Source organism: Primulina tabacum, chromosome 11, assembly GCF_025594145.1.
Source record: "Primulina tabacum isolate GXHZ01 chromosome 11, ASM2559414v2, whole genome shotgun sequence".
NCBI lineage: Eukaryota > Viridiplantae > Streptophyta > Magnoliopsida > Lamiales > Gesneriaceae > Primulina > Primulina tabacum.
The window spans coordinates 6,988,416-7,001,329 of record NC_134560.1 but is presented as its reverse complement, the minus strand read 5'-3'; the positions used below and the strand labels follow the sequence as shown (position 1 = coordinate 7,001,329).

Sequence of the window (12,914 nt, the reverse complement as noted above, 5' to 3'; positions counted from 1 at the left end):
TAGGGACGAGATGTGAAGAGAGGGAGCAAGATGAGAATTTACAGAAAAAATAATATGATCGTTTTATCATTCATTAGCATATCCAATAATTCTATCATAAACATAGTTATAATGTAACTCTAGAATATTTTGATTAGTTGGTTAATTTTTACAGAATACTGATGGTAGAACTAATCATTTACAAGGACACTGCAACCACAAACCAGACCAACAAAAAAAAATAAGACGAGATAAAACCTCAAAACATACTTTATACAAATATACAGCAAACACGACCAAAGCTTGAAAATAATAGTACAACATAGTAACAAATTCGTTAACTTTCACCACATTAAATTCACCCAAACGCAAATTTCAAACTAAACACAATAGAGAGGAAATTCATATAGCCGAGCTCAACCGGTCGAGCTTAAGCCTTTGGTTTAAACTACTGTAATGTAATAGTATTATCTTGCAGGTGTGCCTGTGTCTGAAGCAATGGACTTGATCAATCTTAACATGACAAACACCCGCACAAGAGTCAAATGTACTGAAAAATCCTATGTCCACTGATAAGTTATGTTTCAGTAGATGGAAAAGGTGACTCGCAATTAGAAAGAGATAAGTTGGTTACACTTCACTAGGCTGTTCTGAGGCATCGTTTACGCAACTCAGAATGATGTCCTCCACCAAATCCTCAAAAACAGTTTCCCACATTTCGAAACAGATAACCTCCAGATCAGATTGGAGATTCATCCATTTTCCAGATCTTGCCATATCTGTTTCGATAAGCTGTTCGAGACAACGGGGGGATTGATGCTCAAAGATGTGCCACTCCACTTCTCTCCATACCTCGTGAATAAGATCCATCCCTTTTGCTACTGGTCGGATATTTTGTTTGTGGTTTGATAATCCAGAGAAGCATCCGAAATAACGATCACATACCTCCTTTAAAGCTTCATTAGCACAATCAAATAGTAGTTTCTGGTCGTGATGGGGTCGACTAGAAAATAACTCGACTTCATTAAACAATGATGATTCAAGAATTTCGTACGAAGAAAGCCATCTTGAAAGAAATTCATCCCAGTTTAAACCTGATCCCAGTAACACTGCTTCCACGTATTCAAATGCAGATTCCTCATCCTCGAGAGAGATTCTAACACAAATTCCTTGGTCGGAAACAGAAGATTGCTCCTCAAAATGGATATGTAGCAGTGGGATGTCATTTTCAACTGAATTACACAAACCTTTCAATTTGAGCTTGAAAAACAGCATGCAAAAAATTCTAAAAGAAGATATTATACTTTATTATCCATAAACTTACCTAGATGTGATTTGGTACTCGCAGGACTGATATCATCATCTGGAAACAGTGGTTCAAGAACAGATATAGGACTAGGACGCTCCATTTTTTCATGGACACAATCTGAAATTTCGACTTCCCGGCTTACAGGAGATTGCGTGTGAGATACAGCTGGAGAAGACAATATTTGATCCTCTACAACAAAATCCTGGAAAACAAAAGCAAAATTGAGAACCAAGAAAATCCTAAAAAAGAAACACTAATCGAACCGTTGAAAATACAAGTCCATGTCCACGTACAGCTTTGTGCACAAACAGAAATCTGTCTTAATAATCACTTCAATTATAAAATAACCAACGAACGGGAATATACCGATTTGAATCCGCAAGAAGAATCTTCCAAGTTTGTGGTAGCGTTTTCTCGATTTTCTCCCTCTTTAAAATCAACATTCTGGATATCTCCACTAATTGAGTTACTGATTGATTCAGAAGAAACGGTACAAACATTGTCCTCATAAAGCATTGATTCAGCCATTTCTTCAATCTCCACAACTCTCGAAGATGCATTTGAAACTGCTGCATTGGAAAAATACATTATTTTACATTCTAATAAATATAATAAGATCATTATAACTCTCAATTTTTTCGAGCAAGGTCATGATTTACCATCATTAATAACAGTTCCTCCAATATCGGATTTATTTTCCAAATCTTCTTGGTCATCACTGACTCCAACATCAACATTCATACCAAGAGACTCTGCTTTGTCATCGGAAGTGCTAACAGAGATGCAGTGTTGACTATCCAAATTTGGCATACTTGAACCCGGACAATCTTTATTGTTTTCTTGCAATTGCCCATTCGTATTCATACCACGTGGAGATAATCTCATGTGAGCAGTTATCAAGATGCCATCTCCATGTTTCCTAGGGCTGCAGCAAGGGGAACTATTATAATCAGGAAAAGAAAGAATCCTACCCAACGATTTGTGCAACTGCTCGGTCATTGACTCAGCATTTTCATCATTATTGTTCAGTATCTCGGACAGATGTTTTTTAGCCTCAATGTAAATATTGGATACTCCTAGTTTCTGATATCGACGTGTTTCATCCACCATTGCTGAACCTTTAGCTTTCAACTTTCCAGCTTGTTCGCCCTTCTGGAAGCTAGTGGACGATTTAGTGAATTTTTCAGTGTAGAAATGGTTCCTATTAGGAGAACTCCAAGCAAAAATTTCACCGGAGACACCTTTCTCTCCACTATTCCCATTTTGGTGCTTAGAAGAAAGTTTAACTATGAGCCCATCTAGAGAGATCCCCTGTTTTTCTTTTCCCATTGCATGCCTTAACTTTCTTTTAATTTCATGAAACGAGAATTGGGATGAATTTCTCACATTATTCCCCTTATTATCCAAGTAATTTGACTGAAATGAAGCCCCTCTAACATCAATATCCCTTTCAGGACTCCTTACAACTTCTGGTCCAGGCTTAAGGATGACAATTTTACTGGAAGATTGACCACTTTTGTCCCTTCCACTCAGATCACTCTCCAGGGACGTGCTCTTTCTACGGAAAAAGTTGTAGTGTTTACGGCTAATAAATTCATCAGATTTCAGATTTATTGGCTTTTCCTCGTCTATCCGAGCATTGTCCAAATTTTGGATACACTTAACCAGCACAGAGTTCGGATCCTTCAGTAATTTCAAAAATACGCGCTTATTTTTACTTAGTGTCTGCAGAGCATCTGTGAACTCTCTGGAGCAACATGATTTCCCCTCCTCCCCTAAATGCTTGTCATCGCTACTTACCCTCCGTTCTATTAACAGCTTTATAGCCGATACTATTTCTTCTTCAACAACTGTGACAGCTTGATCACGCGGTACTTCAAGATCACTATTAAAATTAGGCTTCTCGTAGTTTGTGTTTCTTTGATTAATCTTGGCCAACTCTTCCACTATCTTTTCCAGATCAAGACTATTAGCTGTTTTTCTTTTAGGAATTTCTTCAAAATTTCCAGGCACCAAGTATTTTCTGATACCCAACTCGGAGATATCCATATCACTGGAGTTGTTGCAAATTCTGTTCTTTCTTTTAGGATTCTTTTTCTCATGCTGTCCATATTTAAAGTCGACTTGGTCCAAACACATTTCGGAATTATTTAGCCGGTTCTTTAAACCTTGCTCATTGATCATCTCTTCCTCCATGAGCTCCTTCACGCTTGGTTTGACAACATCAATCATAGGCATCGTGTTTTCTTCAGCTTCCTGAATATCCACGAGGATTTAAAAAAAAAAGATTGAATAGAGCAGCCAAATCACAAGTCAACAAGAAAATAAGGAACACCTAAACTCACCACCACCATATCTTCACATTTTTCAGTTGAACCCTGTAAAGTTGTCTTAGTCCTTGAGTGTTCAGCACCTACAGACGATAAAAATACCAAACACTTCATCCATAGACCGGATTTGGAACATTACAGGAATTGTGCAACACAATAATGCTATGCAGCAACAACTTCTACACAAAACACATACCGACAGACTGCTCACACTCTCGAATTCTATCCGAAAGCAGTCTTCTAGTGGATCGACCCTGTCGAAAGTCGAACAAGCTAATCAGACCCCAAATACAACCCATTTGAACATCCCTTTTGTGTTGTGTAGAACGCCTTTTTGATCTCTTCGCCATGTAAAGTTTTCTCTTCGATTCAATGCTTCACATGCATTTAATTATCCTCCTCAAGCTATGTTCGGTGAACATAAATAGAAACTGCAAATTAAATATGAAAGATATATTGTCAAAGTTAACAATTTGCTGATTCTTTCAAATACTATTCTTAGAACATATATTGTCAAAACTAAAATAGGTTATCAAACACAAATCAATTTCCCAAAGTGTGCTCATCATTGTATATTTACTTGGACTACTAGCTCAGGGAAGACATATGTATAAGAGAAACAAATGCATCAAATTCTAGTTGCCAAAAAAACAAACCGTCAAAAATAATCATAAACTTACAGAAATCACACAGTATGAGGATTATTACCTGAAACTTGATCCAACGTGCAGCCACATTAAGTTTCTGAAGAAATCAAGAAAAAGAAGTATTATTCAAAGAGTAAAGGGTAAAGATGTAGCCTTCTTTATCTGGCAAGGAATCACGACCTTTTGCCTTTATTTTCTCTCGCCAGACACGCTTGGAAATTGGCAATGGATCAACAAAAAGCGTAATCTCAAAAATTAATTTACTAAAAGCTTTTATGCCCTCAAAATATATGATCAAAATGTCGGCTTCATCGAATTTTGCGTTCAAGAATATGCTAAAATCTAACAACACAACTTCGCACACATCCAATCAATCCGAGATTCCGCTCTCTTTCTTTCAAGATAAGAAGTAAAAACACTCCATCTCCAATGCGCTATGATTGTTCCTCAACTTGCCTTGGTTTGACTAGATATAATCAAAGTATAAAATTAAAGACCACTTCAGGAAAACATGTCCGAATCATCTTCCAGAACCTGTGAAATCGAAATCAGAATGGGAAATTTCCGATCAAGATTGAACTTTTTATCTGGAAATAAGCATATCAAACAAAACAGGAGCTAGAAAACAGAAGAAACTCAATCTTGACGGCAATTTCAAGCATTCCAACACACACAAAGCAAGAAAGAAGGAAAAAAACTGAAAAAAGAGAAGATTAAAACTGAAGCTTTATTGCTTGGGTGGGAGATTATCTAAATCTAAACCGACAAAAAAGACAGCGACCCTAGATGAAGAAGATCACCAACCCATTAAATTAAATGAAGAAAACGACAGCCGTTAAAGTCCGAAACTCAGAAATACAGAAAATGAGAGAGAAACAATAAAACATGGTTGGAAGGGAAGTAACAGTGTGGATTTTAAAAATCTAGAAATATGTTTTTGTTTTTTTAAATTGCTACTTCAAAAACTCTTTTCGCTATGATTTTTCTTCCTTAGTTTATCAATCACAAAGATCAAATATCATAGAGTTTTTTTGTATCACTATTATCTATATCATACAACTTAAAGATTATTATCTATTATATTTGTATATAAATCCGACTCTCAATGACTTTTAGTCAATATGACAAGAAGTCTCAAATTTAGAACGAGTTCTTGAGTTCAAGACTCATCAAGATTTGTTCTATGATGTTTGTATGTATCTGACCTTGTAAATAATGAGAAGAAGAATAAAGACAGCTACATGTTATGTATACACATGTACTCGTGGGGGGAATAACACAAGGCACCTGTCAGCTTCCATGTCTGAGCAAAGACGTGAAGAATGGGACCGAGAAGAACAAGGCTCTACAGAAATATTTGTTTGCAGTTGTTCCGGAAGTCCCAACACTGCAAACTAAAATCATCATCCAAATTTTTTTTAATATAAATTCATAAAAAAATATATTATAAAATTGAATTAAAAAAAACTCATTAAAAAAATCCCACCTTTTTTTAAGCTCTTTCTATCCCTCACACACGAGACATGTGCAGTTTCAGTGCTTTCTTGTCTTCTTTGTTGCTAAAGAGCAACTTTGGAAGTTATGTTGACATTAAAATGCATCCACATTGGAAGCACACCATTAAAATAGTTTTTTACATACCAAAAATGACACATTTTGGTCATATTTCTTTCCTTATTCATATACTTTTGAGTATGGTATGTTTAAAAAATTATGAATTTTAAACAAAGAATAGGTCTCTTGTCAGACGGTCTTACGAATCTTTATATGTGAGACGGGTCAACCCTATTGATATTCACAATAAAAAGTAATACTCTTAGCATAAAAAATAATAATTTTTCATGAATAACCCAAATAAGAGATCTGTATCACAAAATACGACCCGTAAGACCGTCTCACACAAGTTTTTTCCTTGAACAAAAACACATTAATCAAAATGAAAATTTATTTTAAATTATTTTTTATAAAAAGATTGTGGAATTATTTAAATTTTTGAATAAGGAGGTCTGGATTTAATATTGATTAATTGACTAGTTTTTTTCCTCATAATTGATTGATACAGAATTGATAAATGCATGGCGACTGAGAGCAAACGAAAAGGGCATTTAGTTTGTGATATTATAAATGGAGGAGTACAAAATTTACTTGATAATAATTTCATGAACTAATTAGTGTCCAAAATTCAATGATTAATTTACTTGAGGATTGGATTTGAATTCAATTTGCTTTGCCTCCATGAAAATTAAAAAAGACGAGGTTGTTGTTACTCTTAATTATCATCATTAAGGACTTGGTGGTCCTTAACCATTTTTGTTCCTAATTGTTTTAATTTTACATTCAATATTTCGATTTGGGAGAAATTCTGTTTCTTTCCGATGAGCATCGGATAAACCTTCGGATTGTTATAATTGTCTCCAGTAAATAATGGCAATCATGTAATATGTATTAAGCAAATCCTATATATTTATGCACACAGATCCATGTCAAAAAAATATATAAATATGTTGCAGGAACTTGTGAAAATTCAGTTAAGTCGAGCAAATCGAATTCTACAGGTTGATACCTTTTAAAAAAATTAGCTAGATCGGTTGGTTAGTTCACTTTTAATTTTTTTTTCCCTTGTTGAAATTGTACAGAATTAAATAAATTGTCTAATTTGAGGAAGTAAGACATTTTAACGTGTATTTTGGTTACGATATGATTAGTGCAATAATTTCAATTTTACTAGTTCAGTTCATTTAATTTGTAACGCAATAATCACGCTAATCAGATAATTTACTGAACAAACTCAGTATGACATGCTCGTTCGAAAAAATTTTGTAAAAAAAATAAAACTGCTGATAATTTATAAAGCGCTCACTTGCTCCATAATTTGCAAATTGCTGGCACAAAAGTTATTACTTGGTTTCACCTCGGCTTCACTGCTCTATAAAATAAGTAACAATTTTTTAAGAGCTCGTGCCATATTGAGTTGAACTTATTTTCTTAAAATATAACCACCAAATACTTAAAATAAAACCACCAAATATATATCAGCAAGAATAAAATATAAAATTAATTGAGAATTATATAATTTTTCTTACTTCATAAAAATTATAATCATTGCTAACATCGAAGCTAAAATTTAGAGGAGATAAATAAATTTAGCCAAAAATGTTTTGGTTGAGTTAACAACATTGAAATTTGATTCTTATCAGTAGAATTTTCAGCGAGTCAATCATTTGATCTGTGTGGAAGTATGCTTACTAAAAATGGTTGAACAAATGACTTGGTAAAACTGAAAAGTTAAACTGAATGCGAAATTGTTTCTGGATGTTCGGAGATTTCAATACTTCTACGCCACTCCTTCTTTTCTCGTTTGCACTAAAAGACTTTAATAATTACAATCAATTTAAACACACTCACTTCAGTAGGACTTAAACATTGTCTGACTGAAACTTTTAGTAAAAATCTTATCTAAGAATTTTGAGAAAAAAAAACTTCTTACTTTCAATTACAGATAGCACCGAAAACTTCTAAGTACAAATGAGATCATGAATTGATTTGATAATGAATTGCCGGTGTTTGATTATTTTCAGTTGAGATTTGAAGACTTTAAATAGAGATTATCAGTTTTCTTTGTATAATCAATACTCAGAACTCTCTCTTGATTCAAGTTAACTGATCTATTTATACCTTCAATTGACAATGGCAACGTCTTTCAAATATATATGTTCTTGAATGTGGATATCCTTGTTGCCAAGTCGTCGTCCTTTCTTATATATGCATAATTATGACTGCAACTCTGAACCATAATAATTGATCTGGCTGATTTTACCAGAAAGTGAAAAAGATTTTTCCTGAATTATAGACTTTCAGTAGATCTAAATTAGTTTATCCATAATCAATTTAGCTCACGTTATCCTTCTCATTAGCCAGTTAGATTTCTGAGTTCAGTTTACCTCTGAAAATTCAGTTTGGTTCCAAATATCAAAACTAAAATATTTCAACAATCATATTAGTGTAACTCAAATGTTATAAATCATACAACAGTTCAAACCTTTGTTTTATTTACTGAAAAAAATATTGTTTCTCAACATCAAAATTTCAGTTTACCTCTCAAAGTAACTTTCTTGCAAAGTTTTTTTTAGAAATCGACTTATTGGGTAAAATTGCAATTTTAGTGGTGTATGCTGGCCTATTTTATATTTTAATTATGTAATTCGTCGGAAGCCACCAAACCACTCGAATATTGATTATTTGATATCGATTCTCTCTTTCGTGGCTCATATAGTGTGAGTAAAGTCTATGTTACATTCATCTAAGTAAAAATAAAGATATAATTAAACGACACCCGATATTTCAAAATAAGAATGAATAAATCTTGTTGTTTTCTTTTATTTTTTCTTAGGTGAATTTTAACATGTGTAATATAGGTTTAATTATCATTATATGAGCCACATAAGAATGTATTAAAGTCAAATAAACAATATCAATTGAATTTAGTGATTTCGTTTGAAAAAATACCAAAACCAAACAACAATCCAAATTAATAAATGTAAACCAAAATTTGAAAAACCACGTAACTAAAATCTAAAATATGTAAATTTAGAATATTAAAATCGCGATTTTCTCCTGCTAAATAAACAGTAATTAAAATTGTTTTGAGTACACACATATATATATATTTAGAGAAGGATATAAATATATCTTGGATGAAATTTTAAGTAATTATGTGCCAGAAAAATACAAGAAAGTTGATTTTCTTATTATCGTATATTTTTTTTTTAAAAAAAAACATCTATTCACGATTGGATCCATCTCTATCTGAAAGAGACAATTAGCTACAGAATTTAAGGTTGTGTTTCAGTAATTAAGGATAAAGCATAATACTCCATTGAAATGCGTTTGAAAATAATGAAAAATAATGCATTTCAAAAGTAATTTGAAATTGTCGTTATGTTGTAGATTGTAATTATTATTTCATTTGTTACATATATTTAAGTTTATTGTGTATTTTCATATAAATCAAGAAAATTATTGAGAAAACGAGTTTTATCGATAAAATTCGTATTTTACTCTTATATAATTAATTTTTTAATATGTCATAAAAATTTGTTGGAGTAACCAATGTATTTAATGAATAGGAGTATATTAGTAAATAAATATAAAAATAATACTAAATACATGTATTGAATTATTTATTTGAGACGAATGAAAAAAAAACATTTATAGTTGAAATAAAGAGAGCATATAAAAATGATTGAAAGTTTACATTATTTATTTATTTATTTAAGAATTGAGAGTTTACCGTTTAATAAAATGAAAATATTCAATTATTTTATAACTTATAGTCAATAAAAAGGTATCCAAAACCCCCTTACCAAAAAACCATTAGCCAAAAATTAAATCTTTATTCCCTAAATTTCCTCGAGTTAATTATTTTCAAAAATTATAAAAAAATTTGATTTTTTTTGCCAAAAAAAATTTAAATCTCATTTAAAAAATTCTTACAAATTTATTGTTGTAATAAAAATAATTTAAAGTTCGAAACTATAATTAATAAGGTTAGTTCAAACATTTAAAACTATTGAAAAATGTAACATACTAGAAATTGATTCCCCATTAATACAACATTGGTGGGGAAGGTCGGGATTTGGTCAACTTAATTTGATTCCCCTTTAAATATATTTAATACTTATTTTTATAACACCAATAATGCGTAAGACAAATTTCTAGACCCCCACCTCCAATAACAATAATGTTATTAATTATTTATAATAAATTCCAATTTTAGCATAATTATTTTCTTTTGTTTCGTTGTTTTTTTTTGGAGAAAGTGAGTAAGCAATGCATGTAAAAACTATAGCAGGTTTCTTGTGAGACGGTCTTACGAATCTTTATCTGTGAGACGGGTCAACCCTATCGATGTTCACAATAAAAAAAGTAATACTCTTAGCATAAAAAATAATACTTTTTCATGGATAACTCAAATTAGAGATATGTATCATAAAATATGACCCGTGAGACCATCTCACACAAGTTTTTCCCTAAAAACTATTATATTGTACATTAAAAAAATTAAATAAAATTTTACTCTTTTCAAATATATATAAAAAAAAACGAAAAAGTGTGAAATTTATGCCACGCTACAAATATTTATGATATTATTATATTGAGAGAAATAACCAATCATTTTTTGGAGTGGGCGGCCGAATTAAATTAAAAACCAATAAATCAATGTCATGAGATGTATTGGAAACATCGAGAGCGGATAGGGAAAACTGCATGAAGTATCAAACAAGGGCAGTTGATGTATCATTAATAACCTCTTAATTTTGACAACTTAGCTTCTTCTTTTTTTCTTCCTTTTTTTTATAATGGAACTCATTGCCGTTACTATTTGATATATATTAGGTAAATATCGAGTTAAAGCAATAATTATTAAATCGTGCTACTCATGTAAAATGCATTAGGAAAACTCTGTGTGAAAGACTTGTCTAAAAAAATATTGGTAAAAAAAATCAAACTCGTTATCATTGACTCAACACTCACTTGTTCCAACAATTTTGACACTCGTGTGGGACCAGACAACATAGTTTATTGAACAACACCATCTTTGAGCTATATATATGTGTACTACGAAAACTTATACGAGATCATTTATGAGTTAATTTGACAAACGATTATCCTACTCGACTCATGAAAAAATAAATTTTTTTATCCAAAAAGTATTACTTTTGATTTTAAATATAGATCAGATCGACTTGTATGATGAATGTATATACGTGACATCGTATTACATTATGCATATTCTATAAATACACACTCAATCAAATTTAATAAAAACGATTTATTATTATTATTATTTATATTGAAATCCAAACAGAAATCTCTCGTCATTTCTCCTTTTTTTAACTGCTTGGTTGTTTGTCCAAAAAGAAATGAGAAGCATTTAAGCAAAATAGGAAGAGATGATAGAAAGATGCCGACCACAAGGAATTGAACTATTTTAAGCTAATTTCATCATAGAATGGATGTGCACCTGCAGTACACACCAGTTTTTTTGTTTAGTGAACCGAACTTTTTATCAATATATATATATATATAACTAATTTAGAATCAATTATCACGAACAAAAGTTGAAGTAACTGGTTTTTGTAAAAGATTGGCTAAATATTTTGAAAATATCATAAACCAATTTTTTTAAAAAAATATAATATTGTTGGATAATATAAGCCATGTAGAAAATTAATTATGAACTTAAAATTTGATGGTACCGTCTCATGATTTGGAATTTAAAAAATATTTCAAAATGATTAAACCAACAAATTTTAAGATAAAAAAATCAAATTTGTTGGATGCATTATTTGTCTTTGATGGGTAGAGCAATCGAAACTTGTTGCTTGAACTACCGTACGATTTAAAATATTTGAGTTGCACAGTTACCACTAGCTATATTTTTTTGTAAAGTAGCAAGTATTCGGTTCTACAATTGTTATCAGAGTCAAGATCACGAGTTCGATTCCCAATGATTGCAAGAAGTGCAATTATTTAGAGGAAGATTGTTGGGAGCAATAATCGTCCATGCTGTATAGAGCAATCGAAACGTGGTGCTTGAGCTGTTGTACGATTTATAATATTTGAGTTACACCGTTAACACTAGCTATAGTTTTTGATAAAACTACAAGCACTCGGTTCTACAAAATTACCAAAGAATTGAATTGAAATTTTGATTTTAACTAATTTGGCCGATCCTTAAAAAAATATAGGTCGATTACTTGGACATTACCAAAATCTTGTTCAACCCTGATTGTATCTACGCCTCCAATTTTCAGTTTTAATTAATATTCTTATCTACACACATCTAGTAGTCAATACATAATTGACATTCACATGTTAGTTTGGGTTTACCCAGTAAACACAGAAGGTTAGCATATATATATATATATATGTCATTGTGGTTATAAAAAAAATACACAATTGACATTTACAACTTACCTAACGGAGTGAAATAAAAATCTTTAACAAAATTCCATATTCAAAGTTAATCGAACATTTTACATTCTATTTGATTCATTTTATAAGTTAATAGTGTTGAGAGATTATTTCGAAATTTGGACAGTGTGTAAATGAATTTCAAGGCACGTTTATAACGCTTTCTTTTAAGAAATATTTTCTCTCCCACTTTAGCCACATGGATGTGAAAAATTTCTTTCAGGATACAATGAAATTATTCTGAATTTGTGGGTGACTAAATCAAATCAGAATTCGAATACTATTCTTGAACTAATGATGCCATATATATATAGAGATGAAACATTGATTCAGAACGGACGCGACTCTTCACTAAACAATTAATCCTTTCATAAAAACGTGTCATGAAACAATGTGTTGTTTCCAAAAAATTGCCTTACCCCTTGCGAAAAGTTGTGTGGAATAACTTATGAAAATTGATCTAACAAATAGTATATTTGAGAACTTAGATGTGAATAAATGTTTGTGAATATTTTTTCGAATCTTGTTATGTTTAAAATAAGTTACTAAAATCTTTTTAAAAAAAATTTAAAGCCAAACCTTCTTATATGTAAAACCATATGTAAGAGTGATAGGAAACTTGGATTTTGTGTTGACACTAATTCATCGATCGGCTGACAAAAGACAATATAC

The 12,914-nt window shown here is 31.4% G+C and overlaps 1 protein-coding gene across 3 annotated transcripts; it reads right to left on the bottom strand.

Moving 5' to 3' along the window:
* Positions 1 to 233: 233 nt before the first annotated feature.
* Positions 234 to 5,171, bottom strand: LOC142517669 (uncharacterized). 3 transcript variants are annotated; one of them, XM_075620035.1, is made up of 8 exons: positions 4,530 to 5,171; positions 4,327 to 4,362; positions 3,815 to 4,049; positions 3,634 to 3,701; positions 1,948 to 3,544; positions 1,655 to 1,857; positions 1,304 to 1,490; positions 234 to 1,211 (listed from the first exon to the last, which is right to left on the bottom strand). In XM_075620035.1, the coding sequence occupies exons 3-8, from the start codon at positions 3,966 to 3,968 to the stop codon at positions 610 to 612; spliced, it is 2,811 nt and encodes a 936-aa protein (XP_075476150.1). In that variant the 5' UTR covers positions 3,969 to 4,049; positions 4,327 to 4,362; positions 4,530 to 5,171; the 3' UTR covers positions 234 to 609. The 3 variants fall into 3 exon arrangements, with proteins under 3 accessions (XP_075476150.1, XP_075476152.1, XP_075476151.1); XM_075620037.1 differs by having other exon boundaries at positions 1,655 to 1,854; positions 4,327 to 5,171; XM_075620036.1 differs by having other exon boundaries at positions 3,637 to 3,701; positions 4,327 to 5,171.
* Positions 5,172 to 12,914: the final 7,743 nt, after the last annotated feature.